General features: G+C 43.7%; 1 protein-coding gene across 2 annotated transcripts in view; it reads right to left on the minus strand.

Moving 5' to 3' along the window:
* Positions 1-25,575, minus strand: part of LOC147706797 (calpain-1 catalytic subunit-like) — an 861,968-nt gene that overhangs the window by 156,848 nt on the left and 679,545 nt on the right. The window contains exons 11-13 of one of the 2 annotated variants that reach the window (XM_086925929.1): positions 8,910-9,121; positions 7,716-7,755; positions 2,002-2,055 (exon numbers count right to left, since the gene is read on the minus strand). In XM_086925929.1, coding sequence (XP_086782055.1) covers positions 2,002-2,055; positions 7,716-7,755; positions 8,910-9,121 — 306 coding nt within the window. The remainder of the gene's footprint in view (positions 1-2,001; positions 2,056-7,715; positions 7,756-8,909; positions 9,122-25,575) is intronic. The other variant, XM_086925930.1, reaches the window with a different exon arrangement.

The following is a 25,575-nucleotide window of genomic DNA, read 5'->3' on the forward strand; positions in this document are numbered from 1 at the left end:
GCAGCAGCAAGTCAATATACCTAATAACCGCGATGGCAGCAGTGAGTCAATGTACCCAATACCCGCGATGGTAGCAGTGAGTCAATATACCCAATATCAGTGATAGCAGCAATGAGTAAATACACACAATACTGTGATGACAGCATTGAGTCACTATACCCAAAGCCAGCATTAAATCACTTTACCCAATAACCAGGATGGCAGCAGTGAGTCAACATCCCCATTAACCACGATGGCACTAGTGTCAATATACCCACTAACCGTGAAGGCAGCAGTAAGTCAATATACCCCATAACCGCGATGAGAGCATTAAGTCAATATACCCAATGTCTGTGATGGGAGCAGTGAATAAATATGCCAGATAACTGTGATGGAGCATTGAGTCACTATACCCAAAACCATGATGGCAGCATTGAGTCACTATACCCAAAAACTGGGCAGGCAGCAGTGAGTCAATATACCCAGTAACCAAGGTATACCCACAAATCATGAAAGCAGTAAGTCAATATTCTCAATAACCCTGATGGCAGCAGAAAGTCAATATATATAATATCCGTGATGGCAGCAATGAGTCAATATACCCCGTAACCGTGATGGTAGCATTGAGTCACTATACCCAATAAACGGAATGGCAACAGTTTGTCAACATACTCAATTACTAGGATGGCACCAGAAAGCCAACATACTCACTAACTGTGATGGTAGCATTAAATCACTATGCCCATTAACGGGGATGGCAGCATTGAGTCAACAAACCCAATAACCAGGATGGTACCAGTAGGTCAATATAACCACTAACCGTTATGGTGGTAGTAAGTCAATATACCTAATAACCGTGATTGCAGCATTAAGTCAATATACCCAATATCCAGGATGGCACCAGTAAGTCAGTGTACCCGCTAACTATGATAGCAGTAGTAAGTCAATATACCCACTAACCCTGATGGCAGCAGTGAGGCAATATACCCAATAACCGTAAAGGCATCAGTGAGTTACTATACCCTATGTCAAGGATGGCACCTTTAAGTCAATTTACCCAATAACCGTGATGGCAGAAGTGAGTCAATATACTGTAATGTAATGTAATGTATGTGTCTTGTAAAGTGCACTGCTGCCCTGAGGCGTCCTGGCGCTGTAGACCGCTGGGGAACCCATCCTGGCTATCCCTGTGAGATGGTCCCTACTGGGTATCTCCAAGGTGAAACCAGGCATCCCCGGCGTATGTGGGGGGCCGTTGTAGAGATGAGGCAAGCTAATGCCCAGAGTTGCCGAGTGTGATCCCTGGTTAGAGTAGGCACCGAGGCGAGAATTATCGAGCCCGCTGACCCTGGTCTACGACCCTGCCGCGTCGGGAATTGAACCCTGGTCCCGGGCCGTTCTCTGCTTCCGGGTCTGCCGCCTCTAACCAGTGAGCCACACCACTCCACAATATACACAATAACCACAATGGCACAGGAAACAGAATCCAACGTTCCTTGTTTTTTCTCTGTGCTCAAAGAGATGCAGCCTACCAGGAAAGGCTATGCCATCCTGAATCCTGTGTGACGTAGATTGCAGAGATAGGACACCATCGCCAAGACTTGAATACACATGTTGACAGGATGGACATCTCACAGGTCCACCAGACATGCACTATCAGGAGATTCTTTGCAGTTTCCTTCTGAGAAAGCTTTGTGTATCCAAGTTTCAGTGTGGCAACTTTGGTATACTGGTTGATAACAAATCTCCTTATGCCACTCAACACTACCAACAATGACTGATGGGGAAGTCTTGTAAATATGTCAGGAGAAAAGTATTTCCCATTGGCCTAAGGGTTTCATTGAGGACTGTTTCATCAGTCATTAATTTGCATTGAAATCTCTTCCTCCCAATTGTTGTACTGTGCCTCTGCTAAAAAGCAACCGAGCACCCACATCAAGAGCATGAGATTGACAACAATAAGAAAAACAATCCCTTCCCCTCAGGCTTCATTCGTAGTGTAAGAACTAGTAACTAACCCACCTGTCCAGATATACTGTGAATGGAAATCTTCACGTCATCTTCTGGATGTTCATCCTGTGAGAAAATATGAAAGGTGACATGAATCCTCAAACTTACCACTTGAGAAAGACTGCAGGGATCTACCTATGGTTAGCATGAGCACTTGTGATCAGGTGGCATGCAGTGAGTGCCTTACTGACTGCAGTGTCCAGTCCAGTAAGATGGCCCGATCAGTGCCCCTTCAATGCTCTGTGAACATGTACGTATAAACACAGATCATACGTTCTACAGAATACTAGTCTCTAAACGATACCTCATTTTAGAGATAGTACTACTTTCTTCACATGGTCCCATTTCACTGCCTGCACATACGACTTTGATTGTCTTTCAATGACTTTCTTGTCATGAAATACCACTTCCAGTCACTAAACCTCACAATGTCACTGAATCACACATAGTAAATACCATGTCCTCTCCTTAGATCCTCCTACGAAATAACACTGCCCCTCTCTGAACCTCCTATAAAACACCACTTCCCCGCTCTGGAACCTCCCATGAAAAAACACTGCCCCTCTCTGACACTCAATACCATTGCCCTTCTCCAAAACCTCCTAAACAGTACCACTGCCTCTCTCTGCCACTCCTATGCAATACCACTGCTTCCCTTGTGAATCTCATATGAAATCCCACTGACCCTCTCTGGAACCATCTACAAAACTTCCTATGAAATACCACTTCTCCCGTTGTGAATCTCCTATGAAATATCACTGCTGATCTTCGAAACGTCCTATGGAATACACTGATCCACTTATGAACCTTCTATGAAAAACCGCTGCCCATCTCCAGAATATCCTATGAAATACCACTGCCTCTCTTTGCCTTGCCTATGCAATGCCACTGCCCCTCACTACGTCTCCTGTGCAATTCCTGCTCCCTTTAAGAACCTCCTATGACATACCACTGCCTCTCTCTGGAATCTCTTATGAAATACCACTGCCCTTATCCGAAACCTCCTATGAAATACCACTGCTCCTCTTGTGAACCCCTTTGAAATACCACTGCTCATCTCCGGAGCCTCCTATGAAATACTACTGCTTCCCTTGTGAACCTCCTATGATATACCACTGCTCATCTCTGCCTCCCCTATGCAATACCACTGCCGTTCTGCCAAACGTCCTATGGAAAGAAAATACCATTACCTCATTACATCTCCTTAATACTCTGCTCTTCACAATGCATCCCGGTGACGCCTCTATCTCAAGAAGACTGTCCTCAAACACCTATGTTAGACCTGGCATCTTTTGACATGGTTTCCCTGGTCTTTTTGCTTCTGACCTCCTGTTTTTGACTGTGCTGTATTTTGTTTTTGCTGGCTTTAGTACTCTGGGCCTTTACCTTTGCAGACCAGTGGTAAAGTGCATGGCATATTTGGGTTACTAATAAGTCCCTAGTACAGTGCACTACATATCCCCAAGGCCTGTAAATCATTTGCTACTCATGAGGCTGCAGCACGGTTTGTGCCATCCACATGATTAGACCTTTGAAAATGTCTCAGGCCTGCCACTGCAGCACCTGTGTGTACAGTTTCATACTGCCATGTCGACCTGGCAAGTCCACTTACTTGCAAGACCCAAACCTTCCCTTTTATTACATGCGAGGCACCCTTAAGGTATGCCCAAGGTAGCCCAATGGGCAGGATGCAGTGTATTTAACCGCATCGCTGCGGCGGTTATTTTCGCGCTACGCTGCTTTTTTCTAAAAGCCGCGTTAGATATCGAGCTGAGCTCATCATCCGCACACGCCCCCCGTGGCTGATGACGAGCTGAGCTTGTCATCAGCATCGAAGGGGTTAATCCTTCTGGTCCAACATACATCACATCAATTCCACTATTTACACCTATTCACATATTAATACAACATTTACTACAATACATAATACATACATTTGACAAAAACAAATAACAATAACATCAAAATAGTTTATAAACCAATGACTCATTTGCTACTAATCCATACAAATTAATTTATTATAGCTGGTAAGTACAAATCAGTTCTTGAAACTGAAAACAACAATTACACTCAACCTTCCTACAAGTAGTGCATTTTTTCTAGTTGATAGTAGGAGGTTTCAGGGTTGATTCACAAAAGCATGTGGAAGTACATAAAAATGTACTCCTGTTGTACATTTTTACGTACTCTCACATGACTTTGTGAATTGGCTGAAAAACATTTCAAATTGGTCTGTTCGGATAACAGTCATATACAAGTAGTGGACGCAGAATGTACTGGACCCACTCTTCACTTTCGACCCGCAAAACACCAACGCATCATCAGCAGTGGATTGCGGGTGCTTGAAATATAGTTAGTACAACTAACTATATAGGAGCAATTTCAATGGTTTTGTATGAGTGAAATGTCCAGCTAACTATAACACCCCTAAAACTTATAGTTTTTTGAGTGAATTTTAAAGGCTTTTTAAATGCTAATTCCTAACTATATAAGGCCTGAAACCTAAGGTTATTTTCAGTGAATTTCAAAGGTTTTTTAAATTCTAATTCCTAACTATATAAGGCCTGACACCTAGGGTTTTTTCAGTGAATATATATATATATATATATATATATATATATATATATATATATATATATATATATATATATATATATATATATATATATATATATATATATATATATATATATATATATATATGATAGCTTTTATTTTGGTTGAAAAATAAAAAACATATAAGCAACAATGATACTATACAGCATATTACATTGAATAAATAACAGCTAAATACATTTTTAGCTCATCATACATACATATAAACTAAACAAAATTAAAATTGGTGATAAAATCAATCAAATATTGGTTAAAATTTCAAGCCCTTCACCTTGCATACTAAGTTTACAGTAAATATGTATCAGCTAAGACTGAAAACAACCGGTGGGGACGTGTCTGTCTTGAGGATCTTAATGCATCTAGATATTTTCTGGTCCCCATATTACGACGGATAGGTTTAATAATATGTTTTCCTCCCGGTAGCATAGGCTGTGCAGAAAAATAGCATATGGGAAACGTTTTCTGCAGCATCTAATGTGCACAGCGTACAGTGAACCTCCCAAGTATCAACATTACTACATAACACCATGTGGATGTATTACATTTGATCTGGAGGACAGTGAAGCGGAACTTCATACACAATGAATTAGTTAATTGCGGTTGCGCTTCATCCAGATAAGGTCCAAAGACAGGGAATGACTTGACACATAAGAACAGTGACATCAGCCTTCCTATTTTATGGAAATGATGGACACTGCTTTGTATATACTTCCAATATGAACTTTTCAGGGCCATTTTTGAGTGGACTGTTAGCGAATTAGGAGCATTCCAAAAACAGCCTAAACCTAGTTTATAAAACCAGCTGCCCACTCCTCGAATCCAAGGGAGTGTTGAATGGTGGTCGCCACTCAGTATTTCGAATAATCCCTCTTTGTAACTAGGGAGTTCTTGCGTAACTCATAAACGAACCCAGAATAACAGAGGTCTTAATATGGCTTGGTGTTCTATTCAACTAATATTAGTATCTTGATATATTGGGCTCAAAGGTGTGTGTACTGGCAGGCAGAGTAACATCCTTACAATTGTATTTTCCTTTGTTGTAAGCACGCTTAAACTGGTAACCCCCCAAAGTTCTGCATAATAGAGGGTTGCAGATTGCGCCCTATACTTGTAAACTTCCGAGGCAGGCAACACTGCCTTTGATATACTTGCTTGCTGCTTGTTCGCAATTGCCATGACGTTTTGCAACAAGACAGCTTTACATGTATTCCTATGTGGTTTCCAGTACAATGGTGTGTGTAATGTAATGCCAAGATAGTTAAAATTGGTCACATACTCCAATTTTTGCTTTTGAACAGTGATGTTTTCCTAAAAGACTTATGTGGTTTTATAGCCATATATTTAGTCTTGGTTGAATAGATTTCAAGGCCTTTTATGATGCAAAATGTGCTAAAATAATGACTTTTGCAAACCCTTCCGTGTCAGCGATATTAAGATTGTATAATCAGCGATGAGTAATGCCGGTATTGGCACCCCTCCGAGCTTTGGGGAGTCCTGTTTACAACCCCGAAGATGTTTTACGATTTAATTTACATATAGCGAAAAGAGGGTGAGTGCCAATACATACCCCTGCCGTACTCCCCTTTTTATTGGGATTGTTTCCGTAAATTCACTCTAGACTCCCATATGACTCCAGCGTAGTTGTCTTGATGTAGCCATACTATCTGCACCAGGAGATCTTCAGGCACTTTCTGGGTTTTTAAAGAATTCCAGAGAGAGTCCCTGGAGATAAGATCAATAGCGGCCTTCTGATCTATAAATGCTATGTACCAATATCCTCCCTTTAATGTGGTGCACTTCAACGCTATGCCCATCAGCCTAAAAACCTGGGGGCATATTACCAACAACTAGCGATAATTATCGCTTTGTTGGTTTAGCGGCAATATTTTTATCACCGAGCTGCGGCGATTTTTATCGCTTAGGAACCTTGCTATTATCAAGGTTTATCTCCTAAGCGATAAAAATCGGCCGAAATGCATGAATATCGCTGAAAAGTCAGCGATATTCATGCATTACCGAGCTAATGCTCTTAGCCATGTTATCCACCTCCCATTGGATAACATGGCTAAGAATTGCTCAGGGCAGGTGTTAGCTTTTGGAGATATTCACGCTTAGCGCGAATATCTCCAAAAGTTGGTAATAGGAGATAGAGATGTTAGCGACTGTTTCCAGTCGCTAACATCTTGGCACGCCCACTTTGCATGTCATTAGTGATAAATATCACTGACATGCATAGCGGGGCCCAAGATGGTCGCTATCTCCTACTAGCTGTCGCTAAGTAGTGTTAGCGACAGCTAGGTCATAGGGAGATAATTTTATCTCCGCTTTCTTGGTATTTAAAGCCAAAACAGCGGAGATAAACCCCCTTGATAATATGCCCCCTGGTCAATTTTGCTCGTTCTTAGTCCAAACTCCGCTTGGTGCTGAGACAGGATGTTATTTTACTCCATTCAATTGTTAGGTTCAATTAGAACCTGTTTTGCGAAAACCTTTTGCAAGGTGTCTATTAATCTACTTTGCCTATAGTTAGCTTATATATATTTTTAAAACGTTGAATCACTCGAAACTGGAGAATTACCCGAAGGATTAAACTTACCTTTGGTATACAAAGGAATTTCCGTCTTTCACCACTGGCCAAATGTTTCAAATACTGATGTCCTGAAAATTAATTGATGTCTACATGCTGCTCTAGAATTTCTACACAGATTAAAAGACTATTCATCTAGATGTGATCTAGTAAAGCATTAATAAAAACATATTACATACAAGGAAGGAAGAGGAAGTGCTCTGATATCCTTAGTGAAATGGGCCTGTCTTAGTGAATGGACTACAGTCATAAGATTTTTCGTTAACTTGTAAAATGTATTCAAATGATCTTCATCCTATGTTATTATATAGGATTTGTATACATCCATTGATGTTATGCTCTTACGTGGCCCAAACCTTTTGTTTAGAGGTTCCTATTGTACATATACCAATCCTGCAAATCAAAAATGGTGGTCTGCCTTAATTTAATAACTTTTTTTTCTATGCATAGGGGCAATTTAATTTTTTTTATTACTCAAACAATTACATCGTTTAATGGATTATTCACTTAATGTATTTCTTACCTCATCTGGAAGATTTACCGCAACTTTATCACCCAGATCTCTAATGACACAAAAAAAATGCAATCACAAAAGTAGCCCCATGAAATGGTGGATATCCTTGCTTTTAGATGAGAATTTGGCACTTATTTCTCCATAGAAGATAAACATAACTTTCACGTTTCTTGCTTTCCATTTCTTTTGTTTCCAAGTACAAAAATCAACTCTACGTAAGTCTTCGTCAGACATCAACTATGTCTTTCTATTGGTTCAAACATCACTACCTGACTTCATCCTTAGATCAACCAAAACCCTCAGATCCGCCATTAGGCATCAACATCAGCCACCTTATACTTCAATAGCAGCATTAGTTGTCGTCCTTGAATAACCACCCAATACACCCCACTGAACAGCCACAGAATAACCATAATCAACCTCGGTTGAGCAGAAAATGATATCCCTCAGATCCTCTCTCAAGTATCAGTCTTAGAGCGAGCTCAGCTCACTCATATTGTCATTACGCTTCGGTCTCCGATTAATCATACAATATTATCAGAAACCTCTGATTGTATTACAATTATTTTTACATATCAGCCTCTGATCAACTGTCAAATGTGAGCTTCAAACAGCCCCAGAAAACCCCACCAATACTGGTCATCAGCCGCAGATTGACCATCATCAATCAGTCTAAAATACAGAAATCATCCTCAGACATGGCATACTAAACATCACCTTCAGATCAGCCAATAGCATGAATGTCAAATTAGATACTGCAAAATCACTTCCATCATAGATAAGCCTTCAAAAACCCATGTTGGACTCATCCTGATATCAGCTATCTTCAACCAGGCATCTGATGTCGTTTTCAGATCAGCTGTCAACCTCTGATAGCAGCCTCCCATCAGCCACTGAACATCAGCCAGAAGTCTCAGATCACCATGAGGCATCAACCACAGAAATACCAGAACTCTTCATTAATCAATACGATCTTACTTCCCTTATAGCTTCAAGTTGTGCAAGTGCCCAAAATATAAATGTTTTGGGAATAAAAGATTAAACATTGTACGTATTGAAATGAAAGTTGGAGTCCACCTTTCCCTCTCTTCTTGTGGCATTGACACTTACTCTTCGCAGGTCACTTGAACAATATTTACACTGAACTTTGTCTGGGTTTTCTAGTACATGACCCTCAAATGGAATTAAGGACATCTCACTTACTCTATTTTGGAGAGTTTCTCTGTGAAGACGCGTAGGACAAAGTCTCCTTCTTTGTGGGGTTCGAAGGTACAGGGGACAACTATGTACTCTCCAGGCGGCAGGCGGAGGCGCATAGTGAGCTCTCGAAGGTCCAAGAACCTCCCAGAGCGTGCACAGGTCTGATGCTGGAAGAAGAAGTCTTTCGGAAGGGGAACGCTTTGATCACCTTTGAACTGAAGAGAGTCCAACATGACAATCACCATCCGCCACAAAGCTATGCGCACAAGCAACAACATTGCATTCTAGAATCTACCTGTTTTAAAGCGCAGAAACCAGAAGTAAACATGCAAAAGTATTCTTACTGAATCAACTCTATGCAGAATTCGAAAGGTACATCCGAAATCTAAACCCTGAAACAAATAAGCATTGGCAAAGCCAATAGGTATCACCTGTGGTTGAGCTATTGGCTTTGGCAATCAGGTGGGAATGGGTAACATGGATGAGTAAAAGAACAGTGCTTTGAAGCTGCAAGCGCCTGCCAATTCATAGTGTTTCTTTTTTCCTTCTGAATGGAGGGGGAGACGAAACAGGGAAAGGAGGACAGGCGGGAGAAGAAACAGAAACAGGGTGGGTAGAAGGCAAAAAAGTGTTTTTTTTTCAAAAGAAATACCTGAATTACAGCATCAGCAGCAGAAGGCCAGTGGAGGGACACTAATCAAACATTAATCTGTGCTTGGTCCGTGCGCCACGGGAAAAAAAAGTGACGCATGGCAAGAGGTGCCTAATTAGAAGGCAGCAAAGAAGAGTGACAATGATGCCACCAATGAGCAGCAAGCAATGGGCGGGATCCAAGGCCTTTACTGAACAGAAGAGTTTCGCAAGCGAAAGAAGATGCGCTAGGGCATGCTCATGCAGGCCGGTGTCACTAGGCCCATGGGAACATTGTCATATTCTCTAAGTTAGCATGAGCACGCTGAAGCTTGCCCGCGGCTTTGAGCACGTTACTACACAACTTTATTTTTCCAATAATTTCTATGGCTGTTTTCACATGAGAACTCATTGCTGTGTTCACACTCTGCGGGTTCCTGGGATTTTGACTGAGCATTGTGAGTATGGTCGAACAACAATGCCCCTTGTTATTTTTTTCTGGCTAGGCCTTAGCACCTAGACAAAACATAAAAATGCAGCTGTTGTTCGGGACAAAGCACTTAGATTTTATTGGGATATACAAATAGGTAGCACACACTTGGAGAGTGATCTTTCCAGGGAGAAGAGCGAGACAGCACCTATGATGTAGATCTACTCTCTATAGGCTAAGGTATGGGGTCCGCTGACAAAGACCAGAGATCTTCTAAAATATAATAATGCTGCTTCTTAGCATGGGGAGGGAGGTTAGGCTCTGTTGTCTTTTCATGATAACATCTCCCTTCAAGATTTATTGACTAGCTGCTATGCTAACTGTATTTGTACTATGCATTTTCCTGCTTGTTGTGGTACGTATACTGCATGTTAGAGTACGTTAGTTAAAATAAATATTTTAAACTGTTTCGTGTCTCTGTCAGATCTTATTATGGACAAGTACAGGAGTGGGAGCGAAAGGGTGTGTCTTGTTACCGCGATTCCTAAGACATCTGGGAGTGTTGTGTTTTGGGGTGTCTAATCATTTGTTTCTCTGTGAGTGAGTAGGAGAGCAAGTGAGACACTATAGCTAGTTGGTCCTGGGCTCATAGGTACTAAGGTGGTAGGATGACTCCGTCCCTATACACCAAGGTCCCATAATCCTGTGCATAGTTCTGTTTTTGGGCAGAATCCCTGCACATGGAGCTGCCAACATTTGGTCTGATACTTATTTACAAGACCCCTGAGTAGCGCTTGTGCTTGTCCACGATACCCTCTCACCGGTTCCCAGAGACGTCTGTGGTGGGGGGCTTAACCTCCTATATTTTTAGGGCGTACCTATTTTTACAGGTTTTTCAAGCTTGAAGTTTACAAGATATTTTGGACCTATTTTGCGCTGCCGTTTTACTTGTTGATTTCTTTATAAACATGGCACAACCTGTCGCTCATGTGGCACCTAACCGCGCAACGGTTACAGCTTACTTAACTCAACACAGAGTCCCCAATGCAGGGGCAAACATTATATTCTTGGTTGAGGCTGATCCCGCATACCGCTTTGAAGTGTTTTATTCTTGGGTTACATTTCCCGCGATGGATGCAAATGATAATTTGTTTCACGCTAACACAGTCACTGCTTCACCAGCAGAGTATCGTCCTTATACATTAATTGAAGTTCCATTGGCGTCCTGGGAGCATACCTTTTGGTTTAATGGCGCCCTTCCTCAACCTGTCTCTTTTGTTCGAATGGGCCCCTGGTCTATCGGTGGGCCCACTTTGCCTGTTTTGGCTGGTATTACACCACACCCTAATTATCTCAATGTTACTATCGTAGAGCTACGTCGATTGTACACACAATTGGTTCATCTTCGTAGATGAGTCAAACAGTTTATGTCTTGTGCACTTCAGGCAGCTTCGACTGGAGCTGCTCCAGCTGCGCAAGGTCACGGTGGCGGACTTGTGATTAGTCCGGTCATGATTATCTGAGTAATGGGTGAATGTCCTCCAAATCGGGATGACTTGCCAATTTGGCTTGAACACAAATTTGAGCAGCTGAAAGCTGTTTTTCCACATACAACTCTTGTTGAAAACCACAGGATCCTTACTATGAGTAAGCCGAGTGGTCAAACTCCTCCTTAAACAGACTGCATCACCTGGGGAATGATGTACGCTTCAGTTTTTACACATTGCTTTGGCACCCCCTCCATGAGCGTTCTGCCGAGTGTTCTGAAGAAGGTACAGGATGAACACGGGGCTGGTCCAGCCCTGGATTTGGGTATGAAGATAAGTGGGTATGTTCGCTGTTGTCTCCGACATAATTCTGGCCAACATTAAAGGTGAAGCAGTTTGCTTGCAGGTCCTCCAATGCCTGGTGGCGGACGTGGATCTGGAGCGACAGTTGCCGATGTGCATTCATCCTTGGGATGATGAATGTGGAGCGTCAGTTGCTGATGTGCATTCATCCTTGGGACATAATTGTTTGGAGGTTAGACCATTCACACAGGCAGAGTAAACACCCTCTTGATAAGAAGGATCATCCAGTCTTCCTAAAAAGGCTTGGGACAAAAATGTGCGGCAGCAATAACAGAAGCCTGGTTCTCGTGCAGGTTCTCCTTCACCTGACGCTTCAGAACGTAGATATGATTTGCATACCGCTCTAAAATTGAGACACCGAGAGGTTCCAGGTGCCTGATCCCCGTTCTCCTCATTCTTATCAGGATTCGTCGCATCAACAATTGTGTTGATAAATAAGACATATTTTTATAAACACTGTATGATTTCTTTTCATTTCACCTGCACTACAGATTAAAGTTGGTAAAGCATGCTGCTGTACACTCCTTCAAGATCAGCTTGAAAACTGCTCTCCACAGCTACCACTTTGAGAGCTTTCAAAGGTTATCAACAACCATTAAAATCACCATAAGGGTTGTCTGAATTAGTGCAAGGTGCATCACTTGAATAAGTTTACACCATATACTAAGCCAGCCTCCTACAGGTAATCTGCATGTTCGTGACTCCTTACCACCCCCAACTCAATGTGTCGGTTGAGTGTGTAGGAAAGCAGCATCTTTCTGACATGGTGGCCCCCACCTTTTACCAGATGTCTGATTTTTCCGATGGATCTCGATCGAAACCAGGAAGACGGTCACCCAGGCCCTTGTCACCAGCCGGCTGGACTACGGAAACACCCTCTACGCCGGAACACCAGCCAAGCTACAGAAAGGACTACAACGCATCCAGAACGCCTCCGCCCGACTCATGCTAGACATCCCTCGACGCAGCCACATCTCCGGCCACCTGAGGAACCTGCACTGGCTCCCCGTCAACAAGAGGATCACGTTCAGGCTCCTCACCCACGCACACAAGTCTCTCCACAACCTGGGCCCCAAGTACCTAAATGACCGCCTGACCTTCCACACGCCCACCTGCCAGCAACGATCCGCTAGCCTCGCCCTCGCCGCCGTACCACGCATCCGAAGAGCCACCGCCGGAGGCAGATCCTTCTCCTACCTGGAGGCCAAGACATGGAACTCCCTCCCCATCCACCTTCGGCTGACCCAGGACCACCTTGCCTTCAGGAGACAACTCAAGACCTGGCTGTTCGAGCAGTAGCGGCCCCCTTCCCCCAAGCGCCTTGAGACCCTTCCGGGTGAGTAGCGCGCTATACAAGTGATATGATTGATTGATTGATTGAATGTCAGTGTGTTTAGATTGCATTACACTGGGATTCTGCTAACTAGGACCCGAGTGTCCGTACTCTCTCCTCTAAATTGACTGGTAAGTATGTTGTACACCCCACAATTGTCATACTGGTGTACCCCTGTAAGACCCTAGTATATAGTATAAGGTACCCAGGGCATTGGTACACCAGGGTTCTCCCATGGGCTGCAGCATTTATTATGGCACCCATGGAAGCCCATGCAAACTGTGTCTGCAGATCTGCTCTTGCAGCCTGCGTGAAATGGGGCATGACCTATCACTTCAGATATAAGGTTTACCTTATATACCGGACACTTCACCTAAAACCTATATGTCACCCCTAAGGTAGGCCCTGCAGCCCAAGGATAGAGTGCTTGGTTCGAAGTGTGACGGTGCCCCTGCATGAGCAGAGACACCCCAACAAACCCCTGACTCCATTCTCTGGTCCTTGTAAGTGTGTGAAAGCCATTGTAGGGTATGTAGTGGACATTGGCAAACTTGAGATGTCCAACTACATAATGGCTACAATGAACCTGGTCATTTTTGGCATCAAACATATTGGAATCATTCAGCTGCACCAATTCCAATTTTAGTTGCATGATACTGTGTCCTGGGGGCCTCCTTAGATGACCCCCCCATGACTACCTGTGTAGCCTTGCAGGGGCTGCGTGCAAGCCAGTGCTGCCGCCAAACCCAGACATCGTTCTGCCCTTCTAATAATGAACATAACTCAGACGGGGAAGGCAGAACAAAGGATGTCCTGTAAAGGAGAAATGTAACCACCTCTCCTTTAGAATTAAATGCCTCTGGGCTAGGGTGGGGGTGCCGAGCGCCACCAGACTGCTTTGAAGGGCACAATTGGTGCCCTCATTGCTTAAACTGGTTTGCTCCAGTTCAGGAGCCCTTGACGCCCGCTCTGGTGTGAAACCACACACTTGACAGGGATGTGACCACCCCCATGTCCAGCACCTCCAACAGGGACGTGCCCAGAGCTTCATCAGGTGGCAGCTTGATTCTGCCACATTGAAAGCAAGATAAGCAGGGGACCCTGGGAGCACCTGACTGGTTAGACCATCAGAGTAGTGTATCTGACTTCCCTTGATAGGTGGGACACTGCAGAAGTTGTTTAACCTCCTTCCTGGGTTACTTAAGGGCTCCCTGAGGGAGGGACCCTAGATTAGTCTCAAGACTCGACTTCAATATCCTCCAAAAAGACTCTTCTGATCCTGGACACCAGACCAGTTGGGCTGTGCCGGACACAAGACAAGACTGGTTCTGGTAGGAAGGCTCCTACTGCAACTTTGTCTACTTGCCTTGCAACCATCCTGCAGAACCTGTGGCCGAGCATCCTCCAGAGTGATGTATGCATCAAGGATAACTGGAAGGAATCTCCTTTGGAGTGAAGGAGTCACATCTCTGCAACCGCAGGCAACTCAACGTCGATGACTGATCTGTAGATCGTGTTGTACCACGGACTCTTCAAGGCTCTACAACACAGTTGGTGGTTTGGTAGTTCTACCGTGGCCTGACCTTTCTTCTATGTAATTTAGAAAACTGCAGTCCCTCATTGGGCTGCTGGAACTGCATCCCAGTGCACCGCGTCTGTCTGCCGTTGCCAAGGCTTGTTGACTCTCCAGTCTGAATATCTTCGGGCTCCAAGACGCCCCCGCCTCAAGCATCACCCAGCTGCAAAAGTGACATCCTCCTTGTATCCTGTCATCTCAGGTTCTCCTCGTCCTGAATCCACGTTTGGGTTCCACTCACCTAGTCCCTGGGTCACGGCAGTAACTGGACTTCCGAAGATCCCGATTGTCTTCAACGTGCAGCTCTGACACCACTTCACACCTATGTACCTGGGGTCCCTGATGTAGGTATCCTACTTCTCTGGGTATCAATTGGTGGGGGTACTCTTCAACCTCCTGATTCCAAAGGGTTTCCTTCCTCAGGGTCCTCTGCGAATTGTTTTGAATCCTGAAAATCCTAACTGCAACTTCCCCATGTAGTTCTACGGACACTGACTGGGCGTATCACCTCCGCACCCAGATGCCTAGGGACTCCTAGTTACTTACGTTTGGTGGGTCCATGCTTCCCCTGACCTACAGATCCTTGGGTGGTAGTCTTGGTTAGGTACCCCCTTCGCATTACATTTCCTTTGTATATAGTTTGGCACCTTCATAGGGGCCCATGTCTTTTTATGTGTTCTACTTACCAATTTTACTGATATTGTTATTGTGTATGCATATCTTCGGGTAAGAAATATACCAAAGTAGTTAAGTGTTGGTGTGTAATAAATACTACAGTATTTTTCTAACACTGGTGTGGTCCTTTTCTGTGTGATTCTCACTGACCTTTGTGGTAAATGCACCCACTTTACACTCTCTTCTGTATGTTTTTATACCTTTTAAAGATTTTAACAAAAGTTGTACACTGTTTTACTAATAACTAATTATGTATAATATCCTGAATTTTATTCGATTTGGTTTTAAAGACTAAGGTCTAAATAAACAGAGTTTTCTCTCTCTCACTCTCCCGGATAAGCCTTAGCTGCTCTCCACAGCTACCCCTTGAGAGCTTTGCTTATCAGGGACCACTAACACTATCAATTAGGGTTACCTGGACCCAGTGCAGGTTTTTATCACCAATAGGTGTACACCATATAAATAAGCCAGCCTCCTGCAGAGAGATTCAACCGTACCATCAAAGGCATGATAATAGGTCTACCTGAACCCATGAGGCATAACTGGGACGTCCTCCCACCATGTATTTTATTTGCCTACAGGGAGGTAGCACAGAAGGGGGTTGGCTTCAGCCCTTTTGAACCTCTGTACGGGCACCCTGTTAGAGGAACTCTCAGTTTGGGGAAGGAGGGCTGGAAGCAAGCTCCTAGGAAGTCATCCCAGGATGTTCTCAGTTACATGCTGAACTTGTGCAACTAGACAGCCCGCTTCTGGAAATACCCCCAGAAGAATTAGGCCAGGAGGACATGAAACACTGGTATAACCAGAATGCCACTCTGGTTGAGTTTCAGCCTGGTCAAAAGGTGTGGGTAATTGTGCCTGTATAACCCCATGCTCTGCAAGAACACTGGTCTGGCCCATTTGAGGTAAAGGAGTGCAAGAGTGATGTCATCTATCTGGTTGACTTGCAAACTCCTAGGATCCCTTTGAGGTTCCTGAACCTGACCTGACTCAAGCCACACTTAGAGAGGTCTGAGTTGACCATGCTCTTGGTTGCAGATGATGGGGTGGAAGAGATGAGTAAACAGCTCCCAGTACTCCTGTCTGACAAAGAGAAGGATGGGTTAGTAGAGGTTATGAGCCTCTCCCCTACTTTGACTCTAGAACTGCAGAGAGAGACTATCTCCAGTTGCTGGGACAGTTTGCATCTCTATTCTCACTCACCCCAGGAGTCACCCATTGGTGCACTCTTGACATTGGCATTGGGGATAGCCTTCCTGTTAAGCCCAAAATATACAGGTTGTCTAACAGAGTGAGGGCCAGCATCAAACCAAAGAGGAAGTCTCTAAGATGTTTGAGTTAGGGGGTAATGAGCCCTCCAGCAGTCCTTGGTCCAGCCCAGTGGGTTTGGTCCACTAGGCTGCTCCACCCAGTGTCACACCAGAACCCCAGTTCTGTATAGACTTCTGTGTGCTCAATGCTGTCACCAAGATGGACGCACACCCCCATAGCTAAAGAGCTCATTCATCTGTAGGGAGCTGCCAAGTTCCTCAGCATGCTTGATTATTTATTTATTTTATTTTATTTATTTATTTATCATGAGTCTTATATAGCGCATGGTTACCCTTGGGCATCCCAGCGCTTGTCATGGTATCCGTCAGTCCGTTGCCAAACCAAACCCAACATCTTAAGACGGGAAGAGATGTGCTTTCAGAAGCTTCCGAAAATGAAGAAAACATGTCTCGAGACACATTTTCTATGGGAGCGCATTCCAGAGGGTGGCTGTATGCACCGAAAATCTTCTGCCGTCAGTGCGGGCTTTATAAACTCTCGGGACCTGAAGCAGGAGTTTCTGATCAGAGCGAAGAGCTCTGTTCGCTTTATAAGGCACCACTAACTTCCTTAGGGAGGGGGGTCCTTCCCCTTGGAGGATCTTATGGCCAGTGAGGAGAGCTTAAAACTTAACCCTCTCTCGCACCGGGAGCCAATGCAATGTTTTCAAGGCGGGCTTAGCTGATTGCCTCCTTGGCGCGTTAGTCAGCATCCTGGCCGCAGCATTTTGCACCTGCTGCAGCTTGCTGAGCGTGGCTTCCGGGGCGCCAAGGACTATGGCATTACAGTAATCAAGCCTAGAGATAATTAGCCCCTGGATGAGTAACCTCCTCGATGGCAAGGGGAGGAGAGGCAAGACTTTACGGGCTGAGCGAAGAAGCCCAAAACAAATCCCCGCCGTTTTCTTAGCCTGGGTTTTAAAAGACAGATCTTGCTCCAACCATACTCCCAAGCTCTTGATATCCTGTTTGGGGCTGGGGAGCTCACCCAGGCAGCTGGGCCAAACGGTCGAGGGGAGAGAGGGAGTCTTGTGCCCTAACAACATTATCTCGGTCTTAGAGCCGTTTAGTTTGAGCGATGATTCACACATCCAAGTGTGCACATTGGTCAGGCATAGGCGCAGCGAGTCTGGGTTCTTCTCCAATTGGGATAATGCAACCACCAGCTGGGTATCGTCAGCATAGCTGACAATTTTTATCCCAAAAGGGACCACCACATCCTCCAGGGGGGCCATATAAACGTTAAACAACGTAGGGCTCAGCGAAGAGCCCTGTGGCACACCGCACCGCATTTAACGTCTGAGTACTAGCAGATTTCATTGACTGATGGTGCACAAGAGAGATCCGCATTCTCAATACCAAATGTGCACTACCAGTTCCGTGCCATGCCTTTTGGATTTAGGAACGCCTGTGCCACCTTCCAGAGGTTGATTAACCAGGTCCTGGGTGGGTTAGAGAATTTCAGTGCCACCTACCGTGATGACATTGCAGTTTTTAGCTCCAGGTGGGAGGACCATTCTCACCACCTTTAAGAAGTGCTGAGTGCCTTGCAGAATGCAGGCCTCACACTCAAGGCCAGTAAGTGCCAGATAGAGCAGGGCTTTGTTGTTTACTTGGGACACCAAGTAGAGGCAGTAAGATGCAGCCCTTACAACCAAAAATTGACACCATTCTGGCTTGGGCACCCCAAAACTCAAGACAGAAGTGAGAGGCTTTTTGGCCTTACTGGTTATTACAGGAGATACATCAAGGCATATGGCGCCATTGTTTCACCCTTGACAGAGCTGTCTTCCAAAAAGCAGCCATGTCAGGTGATCTGGACAGAGGATTTCCAGACTGCTTTAGACACCCTGAATGTCCACAGCGCCTGTGCTCAAGGTTGCTGACTTCTACAAATAATTTGTGGTGCAGACGGATGCCTCAGAGCTTGATGCGGTGGCCATGCTCTTACAGCTAAAGGAAGAGGGCCTAGATCAATCTGTAGCCTTCAATAGTAGGAGGTTAATTCCCAGGGAACAGAGGTGCGGAGCAATAGAAAAGGAAGCTTTTTCTTTGAACTAGACGGTGAAGAAGCTATGACCCTACCTGTTTTGGGACTCACTTCTGAGTTCAGACAGACCACAGGCCCCTCAGATGGTAATGTAAATGAAGCTTGAGAATCCTAAACTATTAATGTGGTCCATATCCCTACAAGGAAAGGACTTCACGGTAGAACACCATCCTGGAACAGAACACACCAATGCTGATAGTCCTTCCATGTTCTTCTGCCTTAGCGAAAGTAGTACCAAGGGGTTGGGTAGTTCTCCCCACTTTCGGCTGGGGGGTCACTGGCATCTCTTGGCATTGTTACCCCTGTCTTCTGGCCTTTCGACCTCATGCTTTGACAGTGTGCTGAACTTTGTTTTGCTGGTTTTAGGACTCTAGGCACGTTTTCACTGCTGATCAGTGCTAAAGTGCATGTGCTCTGTGTCTAGAATGTAATGGCATTTGGTTTTTCCATGATTGGCATATTTGATTTACTAATAAGTCCCTAGTACATTGCACAACATGTGTAAATTAAAGGCAGCTAGTGGATCTGCAGCACTGACTGTGCCATACACATAAGTAGCCCCTTAACTTGTCTCATGCATGCCGCTAAGAAGCTTGTGTGTGCAGGTTTAAACTGCCATTTTGACCTGCAAGTTCTGCCAGGCCAAAACCTTCCCTTTTATTACACATAGGTCACCCCTACAGTAGGCCCTAGGTAACCCCATGGGCAGGGTACTGTGTATTTAAAAGGTGGGGCATGAACATTTGAGTTTTACATGTCCTGGTAGTGAAAAACTGCTAAATTCGTTTTTCACTACAACAAAACCCTTCTCTCTCATAGATCAGCGTTGGAGCTGTCTTGTAACACTTTACAAGTGTAACTTCCAATTGGGAAAAGATAGGAAGAGAATGTTTGGTGTCTCTGGACTCACAATTTAAAAACACATCTTTTAGTAAAGTTGGTTTTTAATCGCAGGTCTGAAAATGCCACTTTCAGAAAGTTGAACAGGGGGTTGGGCCAATTTATTGTCAGCAAGGCTAGGCCACTATAAAATATGCAACTCACTAATAAAGCAGTACTGACATTGATTTACAACATAATTACTTTGTCATGAAAATCAATTAGCGTGATCACATTTTATTCTATTTTTTACTTTTTCCAAAATGCTCTTGTCATTTTTTGACTAAATCCGTCATAAACATTGGAATAACAGACAAATATGAACAACAATGAACAAATCAATTTCAAAGCCCACACAACGTATTCATCTCTCCCTGAGGTCTGACCAGGGGAGAGATTGAGGCATAAGTAGACAAGAAGCTCCAAATGTTTGAAGGAGGAATATGAGTTATACTTTACCACTTCTGATCCTGACTGCCTAAATATAGCAAAAAGAGCTGTCAAAAGTGATGAAGTGCAGGCCCTACATGGATCCTTTAATTTCTTCTAAAATTAGTTGATGAAATTTTACTTTATGCTCTATCTATGCACCGACAGATGATGACCCGGAAACCCTTATTCATATAAATTCTCAATTACCCAACTGGCCTCTCCCCATTATACTTTGTGGCGACTTAAATATAAATGGCCTTAATGGGCTGTGGAAAGACGATCCTGCAAGGTTTACTGGTAAAAAGAAAAAAACCCACAGAGCGCTGATACAGCTCATGCAGGATAATGGGCTGATCAATATTTGGGAACATATAAACGGAGGGGGAGGCAGCGCATACTATGTTGCCCCCCATAAAACTCTAGCTCGGTTAGATTACTTCTTGATCTCTCTTTCGTTGATACCGATGGTGAAAGTTAAAAAAATGCCTAGATTGATGTCAGATCACAATCCGCTTTCCTTAGAGATCTCTATACCATATTCACAGAAAAGTATAATTAGTTGGACCTTCGAGAGAGCTTTGCTACAGGACACAAATTATGTTAGTCACATGGAAATATGGTTAAAAGAATTTCTGGAAAACAATAGGGGCACAGCGTCGCCCCAAATAGTATGGGATGCTATGAAGGCAAGTATTAGGGGGGAAACGTTAAGCTATTCTCTCAGACGGAGCAAGCAGGAAAAAGAAGATATTGAGAAGAAGATAAATCTAGTAGCAAAGCTAGAGGAAGAACTGGTAAGAAGTATAAGAGATAAAGAGGATGTGACAAAAGTAACGCAAAAACTAGCTCTGGCTAATGCAGCAGTGGGTGAAGTATATGCCGCAAAGGCAGCTGGTAAATACCTAGCAAGGAGGTAAGAGCAACATGAATATAGCGGACAGGTAGGACGAATCCTAGCGATTAGAACCCGGCAGGCGGCTACTCAGGGGCAGATAAAAGAAATGACTACGGATGCAGGGGCTATTGTAAAAACACCAAAGGAAATCTGCTCTGTATTCCAGAACTTTTATAAGAAATTGTATAGCCAGGATAACGGGGAACCAGATGCAGCACAAATTGAGGAATATTTAGAGTCTGCCTCACTAAATAAGCTTACAGAGGAGACAACAACTCCCTGGAGATTAACTTTACCTTAGAAGAAGTACAAAGAGCTTTTAATGCTCTCCCGTCAGGGAAAGCAGTGGGACCTGATTTAATACCGTTAGAGTTTTATAAGAAGTTTTTTCTGACCTTAGAAGCAGACATTAATAGACTTATGTTTCTCACACAAAACGGTGCTGCCCCTCCGGGGTCCTGGGGAGAAGCTTTAATGGTGGTGTTTCTAAAAATGAATAAAAGCTCTACGGATCCTGGGTCATATAGACCAATCAGCTTAATGAATAGCGATACTAAAGCCTATTCTAAAATTTTGGCAAACAGGTTGAGCTTGGTAATTGGGAAGATAGTTTCACCCTGGCAGCACGGTTTCATACCGGGGAGGGGTACTGCTGATCATATAAGTGTGTTTGCGCTGCTGGACGGTACGGATATCTCACAAGACCCTATGTCCTTAATATTGCTGGACGCTGAAAAAGCTTTCAATAGGGTCTCGTGGGGTTTTCTATCCAACAATGAATAAATGTAATTTTGGGGATATATGTATAGGAGCATTAAAGGCCCTGTATAAAAGTCCGAGCATCAGACTGAGAGTGGGGGGGGGAGCTGAGTGGGGCAATAAAAATCGAACCTGGGACTAGGCAAGGATGCCCCTGCTCCCCTCTACTCTTTGCCTGTTATATAGATTCATTTATTAGATTATTAGATATATAGAAAAAAATAAAAACATCAGCCCAATTGTGTTGAATGGATATGAGACCAAAATATTGGGATACGCAGATGATTTAGCAATCACATCATCAACACCAATAATAGCGATAGGGGAAATTGAGAATGAGGCTAAAAAATATGGTCTTCTGTCAGGGTACAAATTGAACCAAGGGAAAACACAAATAGTCGTAAATCAATTTGTTACTATTCATGATGAGAGAGTTATAGAGTCCGCGGTCTATTTGGGTGTTACTATAACATCTGATCTATCTAAGGGTGTGGAGGAAAACCTGACCCCAGTAATCAAAAAGGCAAAACTAGACTTAGATAGGATGGACAATTTACACTTAACAGTTATAGGTCGCTGCAATATTATAAAGATGCAGTTTTTGCCCAAGATTTTATATTTATTTCGTACGATTCCTTTATTATTTACTGATAAGTGGTTTAAGGAAATAGAGGGGATTTGTAATCGCTTCATATGGGCCAAGGGTAGAACTCGAAGATCCATAAAGATGCTGGCACTTTCTAAAGAACGGGGGGGCCTTGCAGTACCTGACTTTAAGGCATATTATTTTGCTTCAGTCCTTCAGTATTGTAAAGGACTTCTCGGTGGGAATACGAAATATATCTGGAGGGGTAACGCAGGCATTCTGGATATATATGATCTACTGGTTTTGGACTCTAACAAGGGACTTCTTACATTTAAGGAGTTAAACTACTATAAAAGAACGAAGTTCAAGGTGTTGGGTGCGGTCATTTCAGTTTGGTCAATTATAAATTAGGGAGAATGAACTTTTATACCCCTTTATACATGAATGAACTTCTCCCAGATGTATTCCATGATCAAGTGATGAGGCGGTGGGATAATCTTGGGGTTGGTACAATTGGAGATTTCACGGATCAATCAGGGTTAATAAAATTTGAAAGGGCGCAACAGCTATACAATTTGGATCGGAGAGACTTCTTTAAATACTTACAGATAAGATCAGTCCTGCAGAGAAAACAAGCAGGTAATTGTAAGTTTACTAGGGTAGACCTGATGGAATTTGTTCGAGATGAGGAGGAATGTTCAATCTCTCAACTTTATGGTGCATTATGCCAGTATAATGAGGATGATAGAGGAAAGGTATTTGATAAATGGAGAACTAAATTAAATCTAGTTGGGAATGAGGGTGAAAAATCGCTTAAGCTAGGAAACACTATCTTAAAGGTTGCAAATCTGCAAGCACAATACTATAAGACCTTATATGATCTATATTATACACCGCATAGATTAGCCCGCTGGGGCGGTACGAGTGGGATCTTCTGTCCAAGATGTCAGAGTACGGAGGCAGACACGATACACATGTTTGCAGCTTGTCCTAAATTAGATCCCTTTAAACAAGCTATAGAAGAATTCTTTAAGGAGGAATTGGAGATCTCTATTAATTTAACTAATGAGATTATGGTTCTTGGGGTGGCAAAGGAGGGGCACTTTGTTTTTCTGATGATGGATAAAAAAAAATAATAAAAAAAAAAGAAATTAGTTGATTAATAATCATTACAAGTAAACAGACAACAACATAATTTCAAGTAAAATGTACAGCCTAAAAGAATAAAAAATATTGTTTACCAGTTCTTGGCCCGAGGAGAACCCCGAACTTCTTGGGTTCGATACTCGTGGACAATTTGTAAACCAAGGAGTTGGTTGAAAATAACTCTGGCACCTAAGTAACCCATTTTTACAAAAACACACATTTTGGGTCCCTACCTGTGGCCTGATAATAAAGTGACGTTCCAACCCCTGGCTTTCGTTTACTAAAGGAGTCTAGACTAATGTTATAATGAAATATTGGCTCCTCTTTTTCATAATGTAGAACTAAGACATACTTTTCTAACACTAATCTATTGTTGTTTGGATTCTAATTTTCCTTTTGTTGCATGTGATACAAATTCCTTGTGAGTTGTATTGGCTTTGAAATTAATTTTTTTATTGTTTTGCATATTAAAAGAAGAAGTGTGGTGCAGTGGCCAGAGTGGCTGACTCAGGAGTGCGTGGCTCATGGTTCAATTCTTGGCGCAGGCAGCAGCTCAGCTCAGCAGCATGTGACTCTGGGCAATAGCTCACTTAATCTCCCCAATGGCACCCCCAGTGATGGATACCTTTAGAGGTGATAAATATGCGCTTTACAAATATGGAATTATTATTTGTCTGTTGTTTCAATGCTTATAAAGTTTCAAGAAGGACCCCTTGTCAAAGACAAGGGGTTAAGGGGGGGCACTGGGAGCCTAATTAGGAGGTCCAAAAGCCCGTGCTCCTATATATAATCAAAGTTTCAACAAGGGGCTAATATTCCTATGAAGGATAGAGAGAAAAGCACAGTCTCTCAAAAGGTGGAGAGTGCCTGGTTCAGAGTACTAGATAGAGACAGTCAGCTGGACTGTTCGTGGTGCCCTCACACATCCCCTAGAGGATGTCATGCTTCATCATAGGGATGTGCTCCTCGTTGGGCTGGCACTGCAATGCCCTACGGGTCCACGAAGGGTCACTTTGGCAGAGATCTTTTAAGAGGAAGCCATATGATGAATGTTGGTGAGGTGGTTCATGAAGTGGTGCAGTGTGAAATAAAGAATTAAAACTTGTAAGGGAGATCCTACACTATACGTTATTGGGGGGCTGCCCTTCCAGGTATAAAAACCTGTTGGCAGGTGAGTGCTACCTTGGGGTCTAAAAGGAGCTTCAAGTGTCAATTGGCTGACTTCCTGTTACAGCTAAAGGGCCATAAAAGCTGATGTAGCCCGCCTTGGCAAGTCCGTAGCCACAAACACTTGACCACCACTGACCGCTGATGTGCAGTCAGATGTATGATGTTACCACGCGATCATTTTGATCGGGGTACATTACATCATTGTTTTTACAACGCAAGTCGTTACAACGACTTGAGCTGTAGGGTGCTGGACTTAGGAATATTATGATTTACTATTCCAACTCCAGCCTACGTACAGTAGGGAAAGAGTTGCAATAGTAAATCACACTATTCCTTAGCCTAGAGCGCCCTCCAGTGCAAGTTGTGGTAGCAACTTGCATTGTAAAAGCAGCGATGTGAATGTATTACAGTGTTTTGACCCCGTTGTTATTGTCGTTTCCCTTGCAGCCTGGGAGACTGAGTCTCAACACTCAAAAGTTACACCTAAGTACACTAGACCTCCGAGAGGCATTTTAGTGCAGTTTGGTCACCCAAGAAGGGCACTGTCCTCCACCAAAGGAAACCAGAGGTTGTGCTGTAACCGGAGATCAGCAGACAAGTGGCAACTGGAGCTCTGTTGGACCCACCAGGGCTTCAAGGGATATCGACCCCATGGCCAAAGTTACCCCTCTAGGACTGTGCAATAGCCCCAGGCAGCCCCGTCAACTGCACATAATCCTTGACATCCTCAGCATCCTATATCCCTTGCATCAGGACTGCTCAATTGAAGTCTATGCAGTTTGCACATAGAGCCTGGCACTGGACTGGAGACTGCTTTGGTGACACAGATCCTTGTCCTACAACTTCTTTCTGGCCCTCTTGCCCTGCTACCTGCCGAGCAAGTTGTCCAAAGTGGGCTAGGGTACCCAAACCTAATGCTTCATATGTGTCACAAAGTTTCTGCTAAGC

Source organism: Lissotriton vulgaris, chromosome 6 (assembly GCF_964263255.1).
Source record: "Lissotriton vulgaris chromosome 6, aLisVul1.2, whole genome shotgun sequence".
In the NCBI taxonomy this organism is placed as follows: domain Eukaryota; kingdom Metazoa; phylum Chordata; class Amphibia; order Caudata; family Salamandridae; genus Lissotriton; species Lissotriton vulgaris.